The 18,088-nt window shown below is 35.1% G+C and overlaps 1 protein-coding gene across 2 annotated transcripts in view; it reads right to left on the bottom strand.

The window, feature by feature from the left end:
* The window catches only part of LOC149791866 (methionine--tRNA ligase, cytoplasmic-like), a 114,582-nt gene that overhangs the window by 16,866 nt on the left and 79,628 nt on the right, over positions 1-18,088 (bottom strand). Inside the window, exons 21-23 of one of the 2 annotated variants that reach the window (XM_089970367.1) lie at positions 14,312-14,495; positions 13,649-13,753; positions 10,212-10,325 (exon numbers count right to left, since the gene is read on the bottom strand). In XM_089970367.1, coding sequence (XP_089826493.1) covers positions 10,218-10,325; positions 13,649-13,753; positions 14,312-14,495 — 397 coding nt within the window. In that variant the 3' untranslated portion in view covers positions 10,212-10,217. Of the gene's footprint in view, positions 1-555; positions 10,326-13,648; positions 13,754-14,311; positions 14,496-18,088 lie in introns of those variants that run through there. The other variant, XM_089970366.1, reaches the window with a different exon arrangement.

Below are 18,088 nucleotides of genomic sequence, written 5' to 3'. Positions count from 1 at the left end.
TTCATGGTTTCTGCAATTATGATAACACCATACAAAACATTTTGACACACACACATATACACACACACAAGTCGAGTTATTTGATAGAGCTCCATAGACAAGCAATACACATCACTGGCCACTCAAAACCATACTCTCTCAAGTGATACTGCAAAGACGCACGCACCAGAAATGTGTTATGTCAAACTCGTTTCTTCTTTGTTGACCACCAGCAATATGCTCCAGTTGAATTAAATATAATAATGCAATTGCAAATGAAAACTCATGCGCTTACTAACCAGAGCGGTTCATTCATCAGTCCACATGCTCTTCCATATAGATTTCCATGCAGCGTATTATTACACTAGTGATATCCACATTTGCCATATTTCCAGGAGTGCAAATGTAAATTTCCAATAAAGTCACAAACCAGAAATTTCCTGATGTCACTATACATTTCGTTAGAACTGTACCCTGTAGGCATATTCATAATGTACTGCACAGAATCGTACCGTTGCCTACCATATAACGTTTTCCAAATTTGAACTGATGAAAGTTAAAACTTGACTATATAAAAAGACATTAATTATTTATTGTCAATTTCATATGTCATCCATCTAATAAATGTGAGAATACAGTAATAACATAAAATGAATTTATGTTTCTATTTTCTCATGCGTAGAACTTGTGTACTTAGGGTCGACAGGTCACAACATTTCCTACATTGACATATTCGTCTTACTGCAGATTATGAACAAAAACATGTGAGAAGCTCATTGTGCAATACTTCCAACACATAACAATGATAACTTTTTTCAAGTATTTTTTTTTTCTTTTCAAAGAGCGGCATATATAGCTGGATTCAACTTAGATAATTATTTAGATTTTCATAAAAGAGTACAAAACCTGATTATATTTATGTAGAGAAGCAATAATAGTACCCGATGAATACTGTGTTTTGACTCTTCTAACTAAATTGCAAGGGTGCAGGGTTATTTTAATTTACTTGGAAAAATCTGGGTGAGAAAAATAATCCATGTCAGTGTTAATACGAAGACAAGGAAATTCCAGTCATGGGGTTATATTATTTGTATAACCCGATGACTAGGATTTCCTTGTCTCGGTCCAAACCAGATTATATTATTCTTCGCTTGGTCATCTCAGTCATGGTGTATATATGCTAGGAACTACTTTTAAAAAGAAGAAACCCTTGTTGTCTTCTGTTGTGCCTGATAGTTATCTTTATTAAAACAACCAACAACAAAGATATACAACAAAAAAAAATTATTCATAAAGAAAGGTAAGGTCTCTCCAACTTTGATAACACATGATACAAAACATTTTAAGTGTGATAGATACACACACGCATATGAAGTTAAGCTATTCATTATTATGCTAGAAACTACAGTTCATTTCATACAGCATGGCGAATTTTATCCTATATGTAATTCAGTAAATTTTCAGGTCAGCATCATTAAATGTATCTAAAAGTACCTAATTCATTTTCAATCCTTCATGTGAAATACATTATGTATTTTTGGCTACATTTAATGATGCTGACCACAAAATGTACTGACCTACAAGCGGGATAAAATCTGAGATGCTGTGTGGAATAATCGATAATAGAAAACAATTTCCAGACATACAGGCTACAAAGGTCACCCCAATTCCTCCATTAACATATTCATATTAATGCATGGTATTGAAAAACAATAATATGCACTGAATCTGCTAACTATATTGCAAAAATATAGGGTTATTTTAATTTTATTGGACAAAACTGGGCAAGTCAAATTATTAATGTCTTTGTTTGTACCAAGACAATGAAATCCCAGTCACAGGGTTACATTATTTTTCTCCCCATACAACTGAAACTTGCCGATAAACAAATAATGTAACCCCAACACAGAATCTATTAACTAGTATTCTTTACCTGATTGACATATCAGGCAAAAAGGTTGATAAAATTAAATCGCTCAGCATGATTTGGATTATGGCAGTCTCACATCAAGTTTTAACTATTAACTATCCCTTTAATTTTGACATAGCATTTTTCACCACTCAGTCATAAACAGTAGAATACTGGAATTCAAATATGAATTTCACTTATTTCACTACCGTATGGGTTAGGCACCGAAACATAACTTTCCAGTTGGCGCATTCATAAAATCCGGACCAAGTGACCTCCCACTCATAACAGGTATGTATTAAACAAGATCCTAGTTCAAGAAATTTTAGGTCCATAAAGTTTAAAATGGAAATCAAACTGTAATAGTAGGGTTTGGTGAAAATACACACAACTTTAGAACATCTTATACTGTTGTCCACAACCTCTGATCCTTGATAACATACGAGTGAACATTAACATGATAGAGTGAATATTAACATAATAGAGTGAATATATGAGTTAAGATATGGAAAATAATAAGAATCTCAAACATATGGGTTTAATGCAATGCAATATCTTACTTTTGAGTGTCATTATTTGACATACAGTAATATCCCAAAGTTTTTGCTGGGGAAGGCACATACCATTCAAAATCCTTGTAGAAAGTTGATGCTATCAGAATTCTTCTTATGAAGGAGAGACAGAAGCTCCTGGCAAGTCAGAGCACAAACTTTACCCAAAAGTTTTATTTGAATACAGCAAGTTACTAATACAAAAGACATCTGACATTCAAAAGTTTTAACAAGATACCTTAAACAATGTTGATAACAATGTTGCTGGCAGAAATGCGATTTATTTCTCTTAATATTTACAGGTCAGACAAAAAGCCATATAAATGAACACTTCCATTCAATGCAACAGTTGCATGAAGGAAAAAGAACACAAACAAATAACAAGGAACAAAAAGTCCCTTTTATATTGCATTACATGAGCATAATAATGATTCAGAATAACTCCCGTTACATTCATTAAAAAGCAAATGTATAGTTAATACGACTGATTTTGAACCATTCTCATTCCTCCAGTTCTTTCAATGCAACTTTGCGATAGTTATGTTACCTGATTTTTGCAAATATTCATTTATTATTGAATGAATTTTTATTTAAGATTAAAAAAATTAATAGGATGGAATATCTTTCTAAATATCTATGTTGAATATAATAGTTTATAAAGCAGAAAACTGCAGTGGGTGAAAGTTTCCATAAGCCATGATTTTAAAGGTCATCGTAGTGCTGCATGCAAACATGAATGACAAAAAAATAAGTTTACAGTAGTGTGTATGCAGACAGATTAAGCATTATCAAAGGTCAATATAACGATCTGTCAAAATATGAATCTGAAGTGTGAAATCAATATCATTTTCTGTTATACCGTTATACCAGCGGTGTATAGTAATCACAACGTAAATTAGGCACTTGTAAACACAACTAGTCCTGCAGTTTTTGATGGATTGCCATGAAACTTTTTAAATAATATGGTCATCACAGATCACTCTACTCTGCCAATTTTTTTTTGTTACTGCCACTTTCAGCTAAAGCTGAATGTAATGTTAAGTAAAATATATTGAATGTAACTACTCTTGCAATTGCACCATTTTGAGAAGAGTTGTGCACTTTATACTTTGACTATAAATTCATCTGAGTCATGAGAAAGTTAAGGGATGCAGGAGAAAAAGTGTCATATTTACGTGAGTAAACTGGTAGTCATTCATCTAGTTTAATTTTATTTGCCCTACCCTATGTACAACGTTATACATAAATCAGTATCCTGCAATAAAAATCCACTAACTTGCAATAGTAATGTTCATGAACATGAAATATAATTTTAAAAAATACAGTATAAGCATTTTTACCGCATAAATACAGTGCACTGTATATTTATGGGTCACACTGGACACTGTTTTTGATTAACCTCCAAGAAATGCTTTAAACCTAAAATTATTATTTATTGCAATCTAGATGTTTACTGAAAGATAACTAAATGTAAACAAGTGTTTCACAGAACATTGTGTATTGCATATAAACAGTTATAATGACATTAACTGTATGCCAAAGCAAGCAAAAGATGAATTCCTTGCATATCTGGGAACAACATTTACACATATAGTAATATTGTATAAATTGTTTTGGTCAAAATCAAAATTAACATTTTTCATTCTTTTAAGTCGGTTTTAAGTTTAATTTAGAATTATGTTGTTGTTGTTGTGGGGTTTTAATGCCATTTCTCACCACCAGATAGGCTGTTCATGGCGGACAGTATTATTGGTGGATGAAAAACCCGGGAAAACCTCGGGAAGAACCACCGACCCACGAGAAGCTAATGGCAAGCTTTCTCACATATCCACATTGGCCGAATCCTAGACTCGAACCCACGCAGACAGAGGTGAGATGTCAGTGAACCGTAACGGAGAACTTTTCAGGCCACTCGGCCACTCGGGGCTCCTATAAGTCTATATTTTCCTATTTATTAAGTAATAAAGTGTTTTGAAATGTTTTAACATTCCTTCATTGTCAAATCTCTTTTCAGTTTTGTTTTTCTTCTCTTACCCACATTAAAATAGTCCACCATTCATCCATAAACAAGGGTAATGCTTGTTTACTTGTGCCCAATCATGGTACATTGGGTCTATATAGCAAAGCACAAGGACACCTGCACTGCATCTCTTTGGTCCCAGGTTTGATATGTGATTACAACCCATTGAAGTTTAGAGATTTTGTATATGCCTCGACCTAAATAGCAGAAAGGGAATGTTCTATTGGTGCTATATATCTGTACATCCCTATGTCCTTGAATATCCAAATCTTGTACTTTTTTAAATACATTTTCAAATTTTTTGCCTACAAATTTCGGGAAAAAAGTTTGATAGCACAATTGGCCAAACATGCACATGAAGTAAACTATTGAAGTCTTGTATGCAAGTGTAAATGATCTAATTAGATTATAATCATGTAATAGCCATTTTTAAAAAAAATAATACAAATAAAACCACAGTTTCTAAGATATTTTATTTAACCTGCAGTGGAGTCATACCTGTCTTATGATCATTTCTAATTTATTTTGTTAATATCTGAGATACCCGCAATACGAGGATCTGACCACTATGTTATGTATCAATGTTACCAATATACTTTAGTCAAAGTTTGTACAAGCAAATCTACTGTGCCATTTCTTGTTCTCAAACTTAACTAGGTATACTCTCTATGATTATTTAAGCCAAATGTCTATTGTAAGAGTATAAGGATATACTTAGAGTTCTTTTTGCTAATCATACACAGGAGGCATGATTCAATTGACTCAGCATGACTCAATCAGCCAATGCAACAATCATTGTTTAAGCAAAACACAAAGTCATCTGTTCATTATGTCACATCATCAGCCAATACAATTGTGAAAGCCTCAGACCCTCATTTGGCAAAAATCTCACTGAACAATTCAAGAGTTTTGGTTAAACAACACTTTTTATTTCAGCAATTTAAAAAGAGGCATTAAAAACTAATATTAATAAATTCCAATTAAAATGCTGACACAAACATGTTTTATTCAGCTATACTGCATAATAGAATGACTACAACAACTGCCAAGCATACATGATTATAGCAAAAAAGGGCAAACTGATAAATATGGTACATCTTTACTGTGCAACACTTTACATCAGTTCAGTAAAGATTACTAAAGAAAGTGAAATTTCATGTGCATATTTAAATTAAATAATCTGAAAAGAAAGGTTACTGTATTTACTTGCTTATAAGTTGAGTCCAACTGCACACTGCACCCAGATCTGCTCTTGTATAATGGGCCAACCTATCTGGGTCTGTTCAGTTTATTAGGAGTAATTAGTAGAACAAACAACACAAATTCTTATCTGCTGATACCTTATATGACGGCACTTCAGGCCTGTGTTGTTTGCCATTTAAACTCGACTTACAAGCTGGCATAGATAGTACTACCATGTGATAAAATGTCTGTAAAATTTCAATAATTCTTCCTCTGAGAAAGTTTTCAATGAACTTATGTTTACCATCCTTTCGATAAGTGTTCATATTATATTCATGTAAGGAGACGAAATGATGCAAAAGAAAATGTGGATAGATGATCTCATAGCCCATACTTTATTTTGGCTTGCAAGCACTACAAGTTACCAAAGGCTCCCTAACTTGGGGTTTAAATGTATAAAACATCGAATAAATCAAACCTACTACTATGATCCTGATTTTGTTTGTCATAACAATTTTGACTAATCAAATTTCACATTAAAATTAATCAAATTACATTATGAAACATGATATAACGGTTCCTTTTTACCGCTATGCCTGTTGGTTCAAAAATAGTAAATCGTAAATTGACAACAGGACTAAAATATGTATTTTCTTCCTTTTCTCCGGTACTATACTTTGGGTTTGACCCCTGTATCAGGGTCAGTTTTTTCTTTAACTCCACAAGCTTAGCACCTTCAACATCAATAACGGATTGATCTGCTTAGCTTTTCTTCAACTCCCTCATCTTATTGCCCTTAAAGAGATCAGTCCAAAGGACATTAAAATATCCTCATGCACAACACAGCAAAGAAATTATGAAATCTGACGCGCTATATTCCAACCATTGACCAATCAGTTTGAGCATAAAAATGTATTATTAGAGCACCATCACAATGAAACTATTTTACGGAGACCTATATTTCATTTCTGAATTGTGTTTGTTCAGCTTATCACTGTATGAGGCATGGTTTTTCTTGTCCCTTGAAACATTGTTCTTACAATTGTTGTAATACATACCTTATGTACTCACTTATAAGATAAGTCCAACAGCAAACTGCACAAACCCAGATCTGCCACAGCATAATGCACAAGCAGATTTGGGTCTATGCAGTTTGTTACGATTAGTCAGTAGAACAAACAACATAGACCATAATTTGCTGATGCATGGTACTACTGCAGATCATCATCTTAACTGTTTGCATTTTGACTCGACTTACATGGAAGAATAAACTGTATGCAAGTATTACAAAGTATGCATTTTGAACAACTATAATCAAGCTAAAAGTAGATATAGTGATGTTTCAGCGCCTTAAGATAATCATTAATCACTATAAATGCAAGTATTTTCATTGAATGGAAGAAAATAAGAAATAAGTGCATGCTGAACTCTGTTTTTGGGCCTTTAATATCATTCATCTTTTCGAGTCCTACATATGTACAATATGTTATGCTATAGGTTATGGCTAAGACCCTGGGTTAAAGAAATGTTCCCTGGTGCAAACAGTGGTCACACACATAAATTAAATTTTCATGTACATATATCTCAATAGTTTCCATCTTGTGCCCATGTACTATGTATCTAAAATGGCAAATGACCCACCTGACATATGTTGGGCACACTTATGAATTCACATTTTCATAGGCTGCAGCTAATGTTTATGTTTAGTAGTGAGTATTAAACAAGTTTTAAAAGAAGTGACACAGTGCCGGTCCTGAGATGGGGGAGGTAAGATATACCATGCACTTTTGTTGTGTTCATGCACCAGTACCCACTCTTGCTTGCCCTGCAACTGTATGTAAATATAAATGGTTAGAGGAAAGGCAGGTATACTTTCCATGACATGACCCAAGCAGATTTCCTCCCCTGTTGCCCTATTACCAGGAACGTGGACAATATTTACAAAGTACGCCATACTATATCTAGAATTGTTTGGTTATCATTGGCCAGAGTTTCAATTATATATATATATATATATATATATATATATATATATATATATATATATATATATATATATATATATATGTGTGTGTGTGTGTGTGTGTGTGTGTGTATATAGATAGATAGATAGATATAAATATATACATATACACGCAACCACAGTTATATGTATGAAAGGCCTACCTAACAATATCGCAGAACTTGTGAAAGGGTATGGATGATAAAAACCAGAGTAACTTTGTTGGTGTGCCAACACGAATTTATATGTTTTGTGCTGCATATGATTATACAATCATAAGCGGTTTTTTCCCAACACTTTTCAATCTCTTTTCAAGGGCTGCCAAATGTTTTCAAGGAGTATTTTTTAATATGGATTTTGAACTTTTTCCACTTGGTATTTTCATTATTACTGCAAGAATAGGTTCAAAAGATGACGGGGAAAAAACAAAATTAATTAGCTCACCTCAAGGGAAAGGGATGTTATGCTACTACATCTATTAGCTAGTCATGGAATGTCTCATTCATTTGTGCCACGCAGATTTATACAATTTAATCTTTTATGTTTGGAAATTTTATAATTGTAACTATAAAAAGTGATATATTTTATTCAGTTTCCAACACTTCACAAACCCTCAGATCAATTCAACTAGGTTTGTGAAAAATTTGAAGTTTTTCAAAATACTGAAGGAGTTTTCAAAGCAACTTTTCCATTTCAAGGGCATTTCAAGGTTGCACAAAACCATTTTTAGATCCTTTATGTATTTTTTTTTATATGACTGCACATATTGCTTTAAACAATAATTGAAAACTGACCTCAGAACAAATTCCAAAGACTTCACGAGAGGTAGTCAAGATTAATAATATATTAGTAATACAATGTCAGTCTTCCTAATAGTTAAATAATGATCGCATGACTACCAACATAACACTATTCCGAATCTTGGTAGCAGAAACTTGTTCCATAAAGTGTTTGTAATTTACATTTTTGCTAGACCCTAAGTACATAAACAACAGTGGCAAATGCTAAATTAAAGTAACTTGTCAGACAAGTTGTCAATAAAAAAGATTATGTTTTGAAACAATGGAAACCGTCTGAAAACATGAACAGAGTGACAAAGGTAGCGATAACTATATTAAGAATAGATGCCAAAGTTCATTTAGTAGATTTTGAATTTTTTTGAAAGTAAAGGAACACAGTCAAATCCTAGAAATAATTTATGTTGATAGCACCAACTGGAATTTTTTTTTACAAAAAGCAACTCCTACATTTGATTCTCATGGATTAAAGTGGTAATTACATTTTCTTTCCACAGGTTAAAGAGATAATTCTGGTTCAGATAGCTAAAAAATGACATCATCAATCATATGGTACTGTAATATTTGTGTATCATGTAAAACTATATTGTTGCTTTGTCTGCAGTAAACAAAACTAAACTCTATTTTGCAATATTACTCAAAGTCTTTCTCATACAAGGGTTAAACTATGTTAATAAGGAATGGTGGTGCTGGCATGCCTTAACTTTAGAATTTGATATCAATGTCATAAAAATTTCAAACATTGCGTGAACTAGATAATTCGTTTTTTTTAACTAATTAACTAAGTTTCTTTATCTTTTGTTCCAGGATGGTTTGCATGACATACATCTCGAAAATATTATACTGGAAAAATTCTGTGGAAAATGGACTTTTCTTAGAAGGGGGTCCTCTTCAGTCTAATTTGTTTTCTGTGGAAACCCTTCTTTATTATATGATAACAATTATAAACTGTTGAGGAGGTCAATATGTGCTTTTATGGGTCTAAACCCATTATCAACCTCACCTTAAGTCTATAAAATAATACTGATCTCTTCAAAAGTCAACAAATGTATAATATCCTTCTGTGCATAGTTACCATATTGATAGCAATGCTACAAGGTTGTATACATTTCTCTATACAGCAATTTAACAACATTTAAAATTTGCAAGTCTTTATGTCAATTTTTATTTGTGGAAATGCTGTATAGGTCAATATCAACTTAACAAGAAACAACAGACTTAAGTGAGTTTTAAATGAAATGTACATGTCCCTACAAAGTTGAGTGTTTAAGTGTCCACTACAATGAATACTCTTTTAGTATAATTTACTATGCATAGATTGTTTTAAATCAGTCTTTAAGAGGCTTTGATAGACCTAGGAAACGTTTGAAATTTTAGGGCACAAGGCTTGTTCACCATTTATAATCGAAAACGCACGTCGAACAGATAAAAGGCAAAGTGTTGTTATCAAAGGTTTGATCAAATGAAATACACATATACAAACTGGGAATGCACTACTGTAGAATATGGACCATGCAAACTGCCAAAAGTAGTACGATCAGACTGCACAACAAAAATACAGTAAATTTATATGGTATGCATTTTTTTAGAATTTGCATTTTCTTTAAAACACAAACAGACAAATATAAATGTCAATTTAAGTGAGTCTAAGAGTAGCAGTCTCAGAAAAATGACATAAATTCAAATCCTAACCAAGAACTCAATGCAAATCTAATTCCAAATCACTGAACAATGAAATACAAATCCAAGTGCTTAGTTTTCATGAACTTGCCTACAACTATGTATAATTCAAATGTTCCGTGACTTCTGCTGTGAGTTTTTCAATCTCCTCAGGACTTGCAGTACTAGCTGGGCCAACAGTCTCTGTAGTCTTCCCCTGGGATTTCTAAACACAAAATAATATACAACACTTGTAAATTATAGCAAATTGAAACAATATAATACACTCAGGTATCTCTATGCATCTTCCCATCAGCAATAGCAGTGAGACACATGTATCTTCCATCTGTGTTAAGTGATATTTAACATTGGTGAGAGACCGTTTTCTTAGTAGCAAAATAAATTTCTTTTATAATACTACCACGACCGTAATGCGCATGCAGAACTACCTACATTGCGCACCCAGCCCTCCTGCTTAAAACAAGCTATAGGTTATCTGCGCACAAAAACATCAGTTAGAGTGATCCCCCTTGATATTTGAATAGGTTCCAAATCCCTTAAATACGTCAATTACTACTGGAGTAGAGTGCACATTATCTATGTAACTGTAAGGAGGCTGGAAGGATGTGTGTGTTTTACGATTGGGTAAGTATTGGTGACGAAACATATTTTATTTAAAATTGGCTTCTTCTTCATGCATATTATGTGATCATAATAACTTTAGGAGACAGGCAAGAGGTGAGTGATTTACATCTCCTTACGATAGAGAGACCACCTCTGCTTTCCTAAGGTATGTGAGGCAGGTTCTGAAAAGATAACCAAGATGGAGAATCGGCACCACATGCTGGGGAATAGCTTCAAGAAACGTTACTGCACCAAAACAAATCAAGCGGAAGTCATGAAACGAATCTTCAAGAAACTGCTGAATGACCCGAGAAAATAACCTGTTGTCTTGTGGTAAAAATATCCACTCAGGTCTAGCTGAGCCTTTTGGCATGCAAGATCTCGGAGGCAAAAACGTGGCGAAGTTAGTAAATTCTCCACTTTTCTTTGTACACTTTCAAATTGTAGGGCCATCTCACTTAAGCTATTCTTTCCATCACTTGAAAAATATATGTTATTGAGGACTTTTTTAATATTATCCTAACATGCAGATTAAACAAATCCGTATTGGGATGGAAAGCCTAGCATTGTGTCTGCATGACCAGACGACAAAATGTCACTATTTTCTTGGATATTTCTGCTGCTAGAGATATGTCATTCATCCACAATTGTTTTCTCACTTGAGTGGAAGAATCATGACGAAATGACACTCTGAATCGTTTGGTTTGTGTATCGCCTTCAGAATCAGATATGTTGGTGGGTAAGCATTCGCATCTAAACCATTCTAAATTTTTGGAAAGTCCATCGACCGCCCATGTCTTCGAGTCCGGGATTTGTGGGAGAAAGGTTCCAACAAATAGATTCACCATAGATTAATCCCGGTGGCCACATATGTGAGTGAAAATCAAGGGTTGAGGCAACTCACTGTTTTGAATTAGTTGATTCTTCTGGGATGGTGAGTCTGGTAATACATTTAGTCGGTCAGGAATATGATGAACTTGCAGGTGGATTTGTCACTCAAGACACCATCTTATACAATCCCAAGCAATAATGAAAATGTCTGAAGACTTGGTTTACCCTTGGTGTCTAAAATAATTCAACACAGTGGAATTGTTGGACAGAATGAGAATGCCCTTTCCATACAACAACAACAACAACAACAACGAATCAAACTGTAAACTGCACAGACCCAGATCTGCCACTGCATAATGCACTTATAGTCTTTTAGGAGTAGTCAGCAAAACAAACATCATAACCCTGATCTGCCAGCACATTATGCAATGACAGATCAGGGTCTATTTTACTTGCAGTTGTACATTGACTTGTAGTTGAGAATATACAGTTGAGACTCATCAGTGTTGATGTAGACTAATTCAAAATACTGGGTTGTTATTGTTGTTGTTATAGGGTTTAACGCCATTTTTCAGCACAAGATGGGCTATACATGGCGGCCAGTATAAATGATGGAGGAAGAACCATGGAAAACCCAGGGAAGAACCACCGACCCACTAGAAGCTACTGGCAGGCTTTCCCACGTATCCACGCTAGCAGAGCCTTGGATTCGAACCCGCGCAGATAGAGGTGAGATGGCAGTGATCCGGAACGGTGGGCAGTTTAGACCACTCGGCCACTCGTGGCCCGTTGAAAATACTGGGTAACAGAATTATACTGGAATAGATTTAATATGACAGCCACTACTTGAGGCAAATGGAAATAGTTAAACCATAAACAAAGAAAAGAGTCCCAATTGTTTGTTTATTTTAATAGGCTGTATGAAGCTTTTTTGAAACTATTGGGCAATGAAAAACATCAGTGTTACTGAACTGATTGTGCAAGTTGCCTAATAAATCATCAATATTAATAATGCAAATATTGTCAATATTACAATAAGTTTACAAAGTAATAATTTTACATTCAACATCCAAAATTAAACAAGGTATCTACATGTATATACAGGACCTGCTTTAAATTTTCCATATTAGTTTCTGTACTGGTATTTCAATGTTGCATACCGGTTTATGTATCAGTATTTAAATTTTCCATACCAATCTATATGCTGGTATTTCAATTTGTGCATACCAGTCTATGTACTGGTATTTCAATTTTCCAAAACCAGTCTATGTTCTGGTATTTCAATTTTCCATACCAGTCTGTATACTGTATTTAAATTGTCCATACCAGTCAATGTACTGGTATTTCAGTTGAATATCTAGCTTAATTGTAGTATAGTTTCTTTTACATTTCATATCATGCTACAATTACTACTGTAGGAATACAAAAATTTTAATGTAAAAATGAATTATTGCACTATAAAACTATCAAAAATTAATATAATATATTCCAGTGTAGACATTTTATCACATAAAATTTGACAGCTGTTCCATTTCAACCTACATGGTACACAGTAAAGGCAGTTTAAAAGCAATTATGCCAAAATAATTACATGAAATATTACTATAATTGAAATTCGTGCATATATGACCTTTAAACCCTTACTGAGGATACCATAGAAGAGAGGCAATAATCATACCTATGATATTGGCAGAGTGCTAGAGTGTAAGAGATGACAAAATATTCTTTGACTTAAGTACATTATGTTAGATGATTTAACTGAGGTAACACAAGTGAACTGATTCAAAATGCAAACAGACTATCTTTGGGTTCATTTCTACTATATATTAAAATGTTGCAGACTGTGTGGAATATGGGTACGAACTTGACTAAAAAGATTCGTGCAGCACACCGTTGACAGATTTCCCCAAACGTGCAACTTTTATTTTTATGGAAATATTTGAGTGTATAATCATTTGGCTCAAAATATCACCAGACAATAATCTTTGCTTAAGAAAAATTAATCTGTGAAAAACTTAATTTTGGTGAATGTCCATCTATATTAATTTCATATTTTATTGGGATCACATATAACACAAGCTCTACATGTCTTACCTTATTAGCTTCATCTTTTGAAGGTGCAGGGCCTGGTGGCCCTGAAAATTTCTTTTTCAATTCCTCTATTACTGCAGGTTCAATCTTTTGGAAGAGTGGAAAAGGCTGTAAAAGAATAATATTTAAGAAATCAATGGACTCAAATAATGTAATTGGTGAATGCAGAATATTGCAAATGGATCACACCACTGTCAAGTGTGGGTCATGGGGCATGAATGACTTTTATTATACAATGTCAAGATCTATAGCATAATGTTCATGTCAACTGGATCAAATGATTGTTCTGATGATATTTCCAACTTCAAACCATTCTTCTTTGTACATGCCATATAGTCATGAAACTGAGCACAAAACGGAATTCATGTCTAATTTCAGAATTTGTACATGTTTTATGTCTAGATTTATATCCTAACTTGGGGAATGTAAGTCTGATTTTTATATTTGTAGGTTTCTGGCTAAGTTAGCTTTTGTGTTCACTCTTTCCATGAGGATGAAAAGAGGTACACCAGGAAAGCCAGCTTCAAAATATGGCTTTTAATTAATATTTACAAAACACTGCACAGACCCAGGTCTGCCGGTGCATTATGCGATGGCAGATCTGGGTCTTTGTAGTTGGACTGAACTTATCAGTGAACATATATTGTATACAACAATAGCTCTTACCTTTCCCATCTTGTGCCCTGAAGGTAAATGGCAGACAAAGTCCTTATAGATGAAATAACATTCCTGTGGTGCATTCAGCTGCTCCTGTATGGTTCTGCTAACATCTGGCATGTATGGTTGAAGCAGCACTGAGAGAAGGCATCCAATGTTGGCACATAAGCTGCACACAGTGCCTGCTTTACACCTGCAAATAGAGTCAATGATTGTTGCAGTGTCATCTTTTCAATAAATGTACAATGGATCCTATTTAGAACTAAATCCGATTTGTCAGTTTTTGAGAACATGATAAAGGACTAAATCAAACCAATATCTAATTGAAATTTAGATACCAATAACCATTACCTTCTGCATATTGTTTTATTAATTTTGCTTTAGCAAGCTAATTTCACTGGTCTCTTTTTTTTTTTTTTTTTTTTTTTTTTTTTTTAAAATGTGAATGATACAGTACTGGAGGCTATGGACCCAGTTCAAAGAGATGGTGATCGAAACAGCAAAGTGAGCCATGAAGAAATCCAACAATATACTGATATGAAAAACTCCAAAATGTTCTATAGTGCCATTAAAGCTATTCATGGTCCTTCCAGATTAGGATCCACACCATCTACTCTCAGGAGATGGCATAATAACATTCAAAAACATCGAAGGGATTAAAGAAAGATGAAAGGAACATTTTAGTTAGCTTCTCAATCACTGATCTACTGTCAATAGAGCAACAGTGTAACAAATCCATCAAAGACCAGTTTGTGAAGAGTTGGAGTTGCCCCCATCTGAGGAGGAAGTGTGGAAGGCCATTGAACAGATGAACTGTGGCATAGCACCACTTAAAGATTGAATCCTGCAGAGATATTCAAGGCTGCTGGCACAGAAGCATTTGCAGCTTTCCATTACATCCTCATCAGCATCTGGTACAAGGATGATATGCCTGCTGATCTACGAGATGTCACTATCATCTCACTGTACAATAATAAATGTGCTAGAGCTTACTGCTACAGCTATAAAGGAATCTCTCTGCTCTCCATTGCAGGAAAGATTCTTGTCACACCATCCTGAACAGACCTGTTGTAATCATTTCAGTGAAACTGCTACCTGAACCACAGTGTTGATTCCTTCCAGGCCGCAGCACAGTCAACGTGATCTTCAGTGGGAGGCAAATAGAGGAGAAATGCATGGAACAGCACATACAGTGTTTATGGACCTCAGCAAGGCTGTCAGCTCTGTAAATAGAGAAGCCCTGTAGTTTCTCCTTGGAAAAATGGCTGACCTAGAAAGTTCACCACCTTTATCCAGCTGTTCAATGACGACATGACAGGAGAGGTCTTGGCCAATAGCGAGAACGGAGGGCACTTTGGAGTCTTCACCAGAGTGAAGCAGGGCTGTATGCTTGTTCATATGCTGTTCAACCTTTTCTTCAACCAAGTCCTACTCCATGCCGTGAAGGACCTAGGCATTGGAATCTACATCAAGTATTGCCTTGATGGATCCCTGTTTGATTGCTATCAGCTCATTGCAAGAACAAAGACAATGGAAACATTGCCTCTCGAAGCTGTTTGTAGATGATTGAGCACTTATGGCACACAAGGAAAGCCACCTACAGACCACTTTGAATAAGTTCTATGAGGCATCGAGGCTGTCGGATCGGACAATAAACCTAGATAAAAAAAGAGGTATTCTTTCATCCAGCTCCTTACACAAACCCAACACAACCCACCATCCAGATTGAGGAGAGACAGCTGAAGAACGTGGAGAGCTTTACGTACCTTGGACGCACAATATCGTCAGATGGTTTGCTGGACAAGGAAAATACAGCTGGATCTGGAAAGCAAGCCAAGCCCTAGGAAGACTTCATGTCAGAATCCTGCGGCAAAAAGACATTTTGGATTCCCACCAAACTCAAAATATATAACGCTGTATTCCTTACATCCTTGCTCTAAGCCTGTGAAACCCAGACCGTATACTGCAGGCATATGAAGCAGCTCAATCTATTCTGCGTGTGCTCACTATTGTCAATCATGCACGTCTGATGGTAAGACAAGTTGTACAACATAGAAGTCATCAACAGGGCCAGTGTTAGTACCATTGAGGCATTGCTGCTGAAAGACTAGCTTTGATGGTCTGGCCATGTCATTCGGATAGAGGAGACCATACTACAAAAACAGTTTTTCTACGGTGAGCTCAAGCAAGGAAAACAGAAACGAGGATGCCCCAGGAAAAGGTACCAAGACAACTTTAAGTGTAAGCGGAAATGGTGTGGAATCAAACCCAGCGAGCTTGAGGTCTCAGCCAAGGACCTGTCTACCTGGTACACACTCGTCGCGAACTGGTGTAGGATGACCACAGCCAACGACTCACAGCCTTGAGAGAAAAACGGCACATTGCAGCAACCCAGACCATCATGTCTACAGACCTACCATACTCATTCTGTAACATCCTGTGTGCATCCAGCTTTGGACTCATGAGCCAAATGCATAGTGACCATGGGCTGCACAACTAGCGTCATCAGACACGTAGGACAGCTGAGTGTGATGGAAACAAAGGAAAAAAATAATTTCTGCAAGACGTTCAAACACAATTTTGCAATGGAACCTTTAATAGCAAAGTACATGCCCAATCAATTTGTAATGGTAGTATATTCAACTATTAGTAGGGTATGGTTAATTTGGGAAATTACTGACGAGCTGGTCTCAATGACCATTATTTACTTATTTGAGCAACATTGCCCATGACCTCGGACTTTTAAACTCCAGACATTTTAAGTTTCTTTATTACTATAAGTGCAAGATATCCAAAAAGTTTGATCAATAAAGATACTTTACAACAAACGTTATTCTGCAAAACCAATTTTTGTACAAGTTAGGACTTCCATGACCATTGATCTTTTGAACCCATAATAAACAAGCCTCTTCAATACCTTAAGTGCCAGCTCTCCATTAACTTGGCTCAAGGTATGTTGTCTAAAAGTAAAGCTATTGTGCAAAAATGAGAATTCTTATTTCATTGACAGTGAACCGAACCATTAACTTTTTGATTCTGAAATTAATAGGGTCCTTAACCAAAGTGCAAGCCATAACTTCAGAAAGTGAAGAACTCAGTTTATTATGGAGAAACCAATTAGTTTTATTCTTTCAGTCAGTGACCTAACCTTTGGACCCCAGCATTAATAACGCTATTGATAATACTGGAAACCAGTGCGAAGGATCCAAAGATCATATCTTTCACATGGTTACCATTAGAGCTGGGTACCATGAAAATCTTGTACCATGGTATTTATGAACATTCTTTGATACCTACCATGGTATAACATAATTATATTAGGGACCAACAATTTAATGTTCTGGGACAGGGTCCTGATATTATTTTAGAGAAAATTCCACCTGTCAATAGCTGGAAAAATATCTTGCTCTCATATATATCAAAATAACACAATATAACATTCATACTATCATTGGAAGAAAAAAATATTGAAGAAAATAGTATATCCCAGCTCAAAAGAAAATCGCAGCCCTGCCCAATTGAATGCTCAGTACCTTATAGTAGATGAATTTACTACGTGTATGATAATTGTTGTACAAGGTGTAATCTAAAGCCTGTAACTACAGTGACTTGATTAAGTTAGCAGTATAGGTGACACCCAGTAAAATACACTGTGATGACATTAGAGATCTTGTTGATACAAATTGGAATTGCTCACATCGAAACAATACTTTTGATATAATAGGCAGTGAAACGTTGAGTGAGATGCCAACACCCTGGCAAGATATGTATCAGTGAGGGACACTA

The sequence above is a fragment of the Sinohyriopsis cumingii genome, chromosome 9, assembly GCF_028554795.1.
Source record: "Sinohyriopsis cumingii isolate HCF-2022 chromosome 9, ASM2855479v2, whole genome shotgun sequence".
NCBI lineage: Eukaryota > Metazoa > Mollusca > Bivalvia > Unionida > Unionidae > Sinohyriopsis > Sinohyriopsis cumingii.
Note: the sequence above shows the minus strand (reverse complement) of the source record. Positions and strands in the feature narration are given on the sequence as shown.